At 55.3% G+C, this 9,358-nt stretch overlaps 1 protein-coding gene across 1 annotated transcript; it reads right to left on the reverse strand.

Annotated features, from left to right (window-relative positions):
• Nucleotides 1–1,665: 1,665 nt before the first annotated feature.
• On the reverse strand, nt 1,666–3,237 carry C8A04DRAFT_36349 (uncharacterized protein; the record flags this gene model as incomplete). Its single annotated transcript, XM_062783498.1, has 1 exon — nt 1,666–3,237. One exon carries the CDS (start codon nt 3,235–3,237, stop codon nt 1,666–1,668), a length of 1,572 nt encoding a protein of 523 aa, XP_062638152.1.
• Between the last annotated feature and the right edge of the window lie 6,121 nt (nt 3,238–9,358).

Here is a 9,358-nt window from a genome sequence, read left to right on the forward strand (position 1 = left end):
ACAAGGCGATGGCGAAAGCTAAGATCTGGGTGATTTATCAGGGAGTTACAACGTTCAGACGCACCTTCCCGAAGGTGCAAGTATCATTCCTTCCTCTCAGCTATCGGCTGGGATCTTGGACTCGGTTCCCATCCGAATTGCGGGGCTTTCCTCGAATTGCCTAGGTTCGACAAGGACAAGGGGATATCGGGAAGAAGCCGAGGAACGAACAATGCGGGTTCGGGTCCACGATTCGAGATATTGATTAGTTTTTGTAAGCTAACGTTGAGATACGATGTATTGTTGGAGATGGACCCCCCCAGCTATGGAAGAAAAAGGGGCTTAGACAAACAAACTTGACCTGCTACTGATACTAAGTAGCGTTTTACAAAAGAAAAAAATTTAATTCCAACCGTTAACAGCTCAAGGTCACCCTCGGGTCCTGCTCGACCGCCACATCATCTTCGGTTGTCTAGCGACTGGAATGTTGGGGACACACTACATCCAATACACGGGAATAAGTATTTACATCTTTTGAGCCAGTGGTGGTCCGTAACCAACACCAGACACCGCACGTCACAACGCAAGATAACACACGGCACAAATGCGTCGATCTTCACGATTGGGAAAACCACCATCAGATAGATTCTAGGGAGGCGACACCAAAGCCGCGCCCAATCTCTCTACGTAGTTTGTGTGACAGGTGATACCACAGGCAGATTAACGCACCCCACCATCCATCATCTGCCGGGCACTCCGTTCAAGCCATCCACGACCCAGGTTATGCGATGCATACCAACCACCATTGACTCCATTCGTAAACGAGAGCACGAAGGGGAAGTTGAAGAACGAGAAAAAAACATCTCGCAACGGGAGAAAAATCAAACAAGATTCTTCCCGAAACCTTCCGTTGCCCCCCCTCTTCTAATATGTACAATCCCAATCCCGAAAAACCCCATTCCGGAAAACATTGTCTGCCGTGGCGCGTGACCATGATGCATGCTCCAAGAACCACCCCTGCCTTCGTCATCAAAAAGGCGTGGGTATCAAGTAAGCGTAAAAGAGAGCAAGAAGACGAAAAACCCCATATCACTCCTCCCAATGTATCCGAGAAATCCATAAGACACCCGATATACCGTTTCCTTCAACTCCCACCCCCAAAAGCAAGTGAGCGCAGGGGAAGAGTCGTCGAAAACCAATGCCCCAAAATGACGAGAACGACCGTAACGAAAAAAGAATCCGTTCCCCCCCGGGAATGAACATCCATGCGGGAAAAAAAAAAGATGCAGGGAATAAAAGACCGAAGAGGGAAAAGTCACCCGGGAAAGTTCCCGCCCCCCGAAAAATCAACGCCTTCCCGAAATGTATGTTGCTTGAAAGAAAATGGTAGAAAAAACAACCTCAGCCTTCAGTTCCAACTCCTTATTCATCTTCCCAGGAAGAGAGTCGGTCCAGTTTGAGGCGGTGGTGCACTGTCACTGTGTGGGTGATGAGTCGGTTGGCGTGAACAGTTTTGGTATGTATGGCTGTTTCCAACCGGAGTTGGCTTGAGGCCCGGCGTCGCCTGTTATGATGGTTGTCAGAGGGCGCTGTTTTACCCCCCTCGCCGCTTGGTCCTGTTGATAAACCCAAAGCGGACGAATGATTCTATGAGAATGAAAAAATTCCGATCCAACTCTATTTCTTTCAACGCGTGCTCATCCGGAGCAGCTTCGTCCTGAGCCAGAGAAGGAACCCATGCCAGTAACCCTGGGTTTTGCGTTTGGCACCACTACCTCTGCGGGGTGGCGCCTGATCAAAGCACACCTCGTCAACGCCAAAGTTTGGAGGGGTCTGCGGCACCATCGTCACGCTGTCGTACCGGTGGGCCGCAAAGCCCATGTGTTTCTCAGGCTCGGGAGAGGATATGGGGGAGTCGGTATGCCTGCGCCTGCCCAACCCCGGGACAATCCCGTTGCTTCCAGACGATGATGAGAACCCGAGGTTGGTAGTCGATTGGGACGGTCGCGAGTGCTTGCTATCTGGCTCAGAAACCGTCGACAGCACGGTGGGGGTCTTCTTGCGATGCATGGAGGGGCGACCTGGAGTCTCGCCCTTTTCGATGCGGCTGGCCTCCTTGTTGTCACGGCGCTCGCGCTTGCGAATCATTTCGCGGTCGTATTTCTCCTCCTTCTCGCGTTCACGCTCCTCAAATTTGCGCCGGGCCGCTCGGATGTTCTCGACCCGTGTGGCCGTGTCCATCTCTGACCGACTCCGAAGGCGGGGAAATCCAGCCATATCGAGCGAAGTTCGAAGCGGTGATAATTGCGATTGTGGTGGTTGCTGTTGTTGGGGGGATGCAATAATACTGCCAGCACCCAAACTGCCCGTGGGCGAATCGACCGTGTTGGTAAAACTAATGCTCAGGTTGTTGTGGGAATCGATGTGCAGGTCGGATTGGCTGGGAGATGGAAGACTGCCGTGAGCGAGGCGCGAGGAATTTGCAGTAGTTGTGACAGAAACGGATCGCCCAGTATTGATACGCAGAGACGGAGGTTTGGATGCTGGCGTTTCCGGGAAAGAAGCAGTGCGCTGGCTGTTTAAAGACGGACGGCGAAGGTTCGAGTTCAGGTTAAGGTTTGACTGAGACGAGGCAGCCGGTAGAGGCTGCGAAGAGGCATGCACGAGAACAGAATGCATGTGCGCGTGCCCATTCACAGCATGAACAGCGCCCTCAGCATCAAATCCGACGTCGTCTTCGGTTTCGGTGATGGTAGGCGAGCAGTCCCGCCCATTGTCGAAGGACGCAAGAGAGTTGGCGTACGACAGCGGCGGCGTCGACGTGCGTGGTGTTTGCGCGAAGGGATGCACAAAAGCCGTACGGGGACCGCTGCCCGCCGAAGTTTGGGATCCCGAGCGGCCGTGTTGAAGCTTGAGACTGGACCGAATAGTGCTGGGCCCGCTACTCATGCTCGGAGTCGAGTCTCCTCCATGCCCCGCGGCTCCAGCGGTCGCTCCTGCCGTAACCGTTCCGACAAGCCCGGTAGGGCCTCCAAACCCAAAACTCACATCTCGCGCCTGCCCTGAATAACCCATTCCGGTCTCCCACGCACTACCTGTTTCCAACTGCCCAATCTGCTGTTCATCCCAACCCCGATCCAGATCCAGCGAATTCCTCTCTGAGTGCGACAGCTTCTTCAATATTGGCTTGACCATCTTTCCTCTCGCTTTGGTGATTTTTGCTGCCGACACCGACTGCCCGTTAATCAATGACGCCATGTTGACAGTCTTTGCCTATTGATTCCCAATCAGGACCCCAATCAATCCAGCCCACTCGGACCGCAACACCACCTCCAGTACCCACTCCAACAACAGGCGTCCGCACCGGCGCTACCGCCGTGTCACGCGCAACACGGCGAGCGAAAGATCGAGGCGACCAGCGAAGGGATTCGTATCGACGCGCATTTAAAGGTTACGTCACTGTCCAACAAAAAGAGGAATAGGGATGGATGATCGGGGGAGTTGTAAAGGCCGTCACCGAGAGCCGCGGACCGTCCAGGCACAATGGATGGTGGTTGGGCACGCAAAACACGTCTGGCGTCTAAATGGCGACGGAAATGGGATATTTCGTCGTGGTCGAGGTTGTCGCTACCGCATCACAATCCCCGCCTGGTGGCAACAATCTGGAAGCAGTACGAAGTAGCAGCACCACTATCGGTCGGGTAATACGGAAACAGGTTCGGTAATTGGCGCACCCTCTGTGCTAGAGGCGAGCGCGGTTGTGCGGGAAACAAATAACAAGGCGTTGGGACATGAGGTTGTGTTTGTGTGGAATGGGAGTGACGGATTCTTTGGGGGATGCACGTTGGTTTTGCGACGAGGGAAGGGGAAGAAGACAATCACCGCCGCCCGCTGCCCGGATCGGCGAACCACACCGAGTTCAGCCTCATTCCCTCCCACTCTGCCTCTTTCTCTTCGCCCGCCATGTGCGACGGTGGGGAAGAGAGGGGTTTCCCAGGCCTGGGCCAGGGTGCCTTGCCCCGAGGCTTGGGAGCGCTGCGGGGGCCCTGAAACGGCGGCCCAGTGAGCGGTCAGCAAAGCGCGCATCGCAGCCACACGCTTTGGTTGTCGCGCGTCGGGTTGATTGGCCGGGCAGCTTGTATCCGCATGGCTGGATGGCTGTCGGGTCGTCGATTGGCTCCGAGTCGCGAAATCGTCTCTTGTTGTAGGCTCGGAAGCACGGCCAACCACAGACGCCATCAACACCACGGATTCGTGGAACAAATGATTGCCCGAAGTCCTCCAAAATTTGTTCCAAAATTTCACGACTCGAAGCGGTTGCTTTGGCAAAGGTCACCGACAAAACAGAGGAGAATGCTCGCCCTCCAAACAAACTTGTGGAGCGGCGGTCAAGAACACGAGCCCCGGCCCGTTCCAGGGGATCGAGTTCAATAGCGCGAGTCCGTTGTTGGCGATCCTGATCCGGGTGTGGGCACCCGTGGCCCCGGCCCGTTCCCTCTGCCAACACGATCGCACACAAGACGACCCACCTCTTTGTGCTCATCCCAAACTGGCAGACAAAACAAAGCATCTGTGTGGATGGGATTCGGGAGGAGCCAACTGTGATCGACTCCCGTCTGCTTGTCTCAACTCATCAAACTTCAGGGTCAAAACTGGGATCGAAAAAAAGACAGATCTCACCTCCACAGATTCTCGCTAAATGCGGGGTGAGAACCAAAGACCGAGCTGTCTGGGCGAGCTGGGCGAGAGGATGCAATCTATCTGAGGGCGTTGTCGACGAGAACGGATGCGAGGAAGATGCGCTTGTCTCACTGATCGACGGCCGTTACAACACCGGCCTCTCTCAAGCCTCTCCGCCGGTAACGTTATGTTTTTTTTCTTCCTTTTTCTTTAGATTTTTTCCTTCTCTCCTTCGAACAACTCCGATGTTTCCATCCTCGTGTTCCTCTCTGTTCTCTAACCCCCACCTCCCCCCACACCACCCAACCCACCATCCATCGTGACGGGCCGACCGGACGGGGGCAAAACTTCATCCAACCCCGCGTTTTGGACAACCGCAAACCCCTCCTTTCCCCGCGGCCAAAAATATACCTGTCAAAGGTGGCGAACGACGATAAGAAATGCGTCAATTCCCACGACATCCGGCCGTTTCTCGGGTAGCTGCGGGTGGGGGGTAAAGGAAGGGGAAACATAAATAAACACCCTGGTCTTATGCAAGACCGCTGAAAAAAAATTCAAGCGAGAAACGACGCCTCAGGAAAAAAGTTGTCTAGGTTGGTCTGTTGATCCATCACCAAAGGTCGATTGAGACCACGGCCCCTGTTGATCCCGGACCGGCGCAACGGGGGCTGCCGGCTTCCCCGGGCGGGCCTCTCTTTTCCTTTTTGGCAGGAGGGTGGTGGGCGGTGAGAACGGTCGCCCGTTAGTTTGTCGATGAGGTTTAGCGACCGCCGTAGTCCTGGTTGTCGGCCGGCCGGGGAAATCGAAAACGGAAACCGGAAAAGCGGTGGGCTGGTGCGCCGAATGTGACCCTGTGCCTCGAGCAACCAACGGGTTGATGAAGAGCTGGGGTTGCACCATGGTCGGAAGTCTGCTCGTCGACGACGAAGGAAACAGATGGGCGGGAGATTTTTTTTTGGTTTCCACGATCTCGCCCGTACCACTGATGTCGTTACCGATGCTATTTTTGCTGTTGGTCCTAACTAACTAACGCTGCTGCTGTTGTTGTGGACCTGGTTGCCTGCGGCTCTGGTTGTTTTTCACACGTGAGTGTATCGCGAACTTCATTAAAGGTTGACCGACAAACCTGTTGTTGGTTTACCTGCCCGCAATTGTCAACATCACCTATCATTCAACCATGTATTGTTGTTTCACGACGTTTGTTTCGTTGGTCTCCCCTGTTTTGGCTCATGCCTTCTTATCTCTTTGCGTATTCCCGACGGACAAGGTGATGGTGATGGACGAAGAGACGAGAGAATATTATTGGTGGTCTTCTTGTGTTCTTAGACGTGATCAGTGTCTATTACAAGATTGAGGCGAGGGGCAGCAAACAAGGACGATTGCAGGGTGGGAATCCAACCAGACTGGTTTATGCTCTTTTATTCATATTGTATCAGCCCGCGGCTCTGCTACCCTCACCAAGCCCGAGGCGACTGGCGTCCGGCTATCGAGCTGGTGGTTTAACGCCTGGCCATTGATGGAGAATGATGTTGAGTGGTGTAGGTCGCAGAGGGAAAGATGTAAGTCCTCGTCGTGTATAAGGGGCGTTTAGGGGGGCTAGAGCTCCGATAAGCCAAGGTGAGGCTCAGCACGTGTGGTGCCTAGCCCGACTTACACTTGCTAATGATTTCCAGGTAACCGGAAGGAAACAACCCCGTCATCGGGCCGTCGTTAATCGCAGGCCATAGCCGGGGGTTGGCCTCATTACCCCCCTTTCTCTACCCGTCCTGAGCTAACTGTCCGACACGGGGAGATGATGACTTGGAGGCTTCAAGTTTACGCAACCGAAGAGCCAAACACTTACCTTTGGGCGTGGGTGAATAAGGATTGAGAACCACCCGAGTCAGGACACCCAGGGGTGTTGGTTTAGACATACATATGCTGCGTATCTACCTACCAACCTATGCGCTACGCTCCCGGCCGGCCGGGCTCGCTGCATTGCAACATCTACTCCGGCCACGCAGGGAACGATCATTCGACGCTGAGGCAACTCATTAGTCCTGGTATGTCTCCCCCAACTTCCCTGAGCCAGGACTGACAAAGAACGTCCGAAGAATGGCTGTCGTCTACTGATGATAATACGAACTTAGTGCGATGGAGGCTTCCCTAGCGAGCGTGGGTTGGATGTGATGCTGGAACAGCGACCCCCTCCCGCGCCTGACGGAATGGGCCTCGTCAATGCCTGGCCGCCCGACGAACCCCGAATGGAAGGGCCCGGCCCCTTGGTGGTTTGCTGTCACTCGTTGACGAAACATTCGACCACGTCAACTAGGTGTGTGAAGGAAGGGGTCCGCCTCGCCCATGAGCCTATCCTGTCCCTACGCCAGGGTTAGCTTCGCGTGACGATACGCAGGGTTTGCAGGGCGGATCGCGGGAAAGCGCACGGCGGCGATCAAGGGGCCTGCAGCCTTTAGACGGGGACCCGGTTCGCGGTCCGGACCGCCCAAAAGGTAGGTAGTTCGGGGAGGAGCAGGGCCTCGACAAATCGTCGGGCGAGCCGTTGGTGATGCCGTCTTGCTAGTTGCAGCTGGCCTTGTCCTGGTCCCTCTGCGTCGCATTATTTAGGGCACGGAGGGGGACGCTGAGTCATTGGAAGACCATCCCCAGGGGCTCGGGCTTGCTGGACACCCCCTTCGTTTGATAGGGAGGTGTAGGGGCCTCGGTCGTGGGAGCATGCTTCCCCGGGCACGCTAGCGAGCCTTCGGGGTCCAGCCCAGTGGTATCAACAACACCAATGCTGGTCTCTGGCCGAGATCCCGAGATGGGTACGACGTGGACTCGCTTTGAGACGATCTTTGAATGGGTTTCGAAACAGTTCTCGTCACCCTTAGCGTCTAGGCTCCGCGTTGTGCTGCGCTCCACGACCGAATCAACTCGAAGGCCCGGGAACCAAAGCCGATGGAATGAATCTCGTTTCCTAACTTGGATACGGAACGGTTGCGGGGGCAAAGGGAGGGGGCGTGTATTGGAGGACTTCGGTGGCCAAGTTCTCGCAGCGGCTCGGGGAGTTTAAGGGTCTCACCTCCGAATACCGCCCCTTGACCTTCTTCTCCTCTGACTGAGCGGCCGTCGAGCAGGTGAGTGTAGCGTATGAGAGCCGTCACGCCCTTGCAAGTCTTGGTCACGCGCGTGATCAGTTCACAACTCCTCCAACGGCTGGCCATCAACAACGGGCCAGAACCCACAGAACGCGGGGTAACCCGCTGGAAATATGCTAGGCATCGCGGTCTGCTGGGAACAGAACCTAAAGAGGGGGGCCGAAGTGGCGATGGCCAAATTATCGACTCCTCTGCGGTAGGGTCCTGAAATTCCCGTGACCGACGGGATATATGGACCGAGCTGTACTGGGGAAACGATAGGCGTTCTGGACTCGAGACTCGAGTGCTTGCGCCCAGTCAGGTCACAAGCTGCCCGTTCCCAATCATTCGTAGTAAGTACGGATCCAGAGATGCTCTTGGACATGACGATCCGAGGCAAGGTGCCATGGACGGAAATACAGATAGGGTTATTGGGCGAGAAAATCCCTAGGGGGGTAGGTTATTAGAGGAGATGATAGCCTTTTTGCCTTCAACGAACCGAGCCCAGACGTGCGGGTACATAATGCACCCAAAACAAGTATTTCGCCACGGTGAACGGGGCAATCATTCACCGTGTTCTTCCATCAAATGGCTGTTGAAACCTTGGACGATGACAAACTTCATACGTCCAGTCGGCGGGTGGGTATTCCCGGGCTGGTGCTTGCCACACAGTCTGGGCAGTGGGGGACCGTAGGAGGCCACCAGGCACGCTTGTCGACTCCGGCCATTGTCCGTTATCGGACCCGGTTCTTGATGGAGGGAACAGGGCAGCCGAGAACAGGACGGCCTCGCCGACTGCGGTCGGACGAGCAGAATCGGCGGGCCGTTGGTTGTGACGGCCCGGAGCAGGCGATCAGACCACAACAAGCTGAAATCACGACCACCAACCATCAACCATCATACTCAATCATTGCATTGAGGCAATGCGGGAGCTGCTGGAGCAATGTCAAGTTGCCTCCCGAGATTCGACATGAGTCTCTCTGACCGCCAGTCTTGGCCCACCCCATTGTCATTCGCGCCGAGCACTTCTGTGCCAACACGTAGCCCGTCAGATCACTGCTGGGCTAGTCGAGCTGAATGGCGGAGCTGTCCTTGAAAATTTCAGGCCTGTGAAGACATTTTTCTTCGATCCAAGAGAGTTCCCAAGCTGCGCTGCCGGACGCCCAGCCTCGAATTGGTTTTGCCGTCTTGGTCCACAGGATTCGCTGCCCTGAACCCTGTTCACTGCATCAGCGACGCCAGACAACGCACAATGTGGTAACGAAATGCAACCAAGTCTCCAAGGCGGATGCAGGAGACGAGGCGCGTCATTGGGGGGGGGGAAGGGGTTTGCTACTCGACTTCCGTGCCCCCCTTGCTCCTGGGCCATTCACCTCAGAAAAGCCAGCGACGCTGAGCCTCCTCGCCAATGATATGAATTGGGGTTGATGTATAGAAGCCAGCTCATCCCGGGCTGTGGCGTTTACCCGAGAGAATTGTCCCCTTCTAAAGCTTTCTCAAGCTTACCGCAGAGGGGGGCTGAAACCATGGGTTCGATGCGTTGAAAATGCGCATCATCCAGATCGTCCGCATCGGCCGGAAAA

The sequence above is a fragment of the Dichotomopilus funicola genome (genome assembly GCF_033296635.1).
Source record: "Dichotomopilus funicola strain CBS 141.50 unplaced genomic scaffold C8A04scaffold_21, whole genome shotgun sequence".
NCBI classification, from domain to species: domain Eukaryota; kingdom Fungi; phylum Ascomycota; class Sordariomycetes; order Sordariales; family Chaetomiaceae; genus Dichotomopilus; species Dichotomopilus funicola.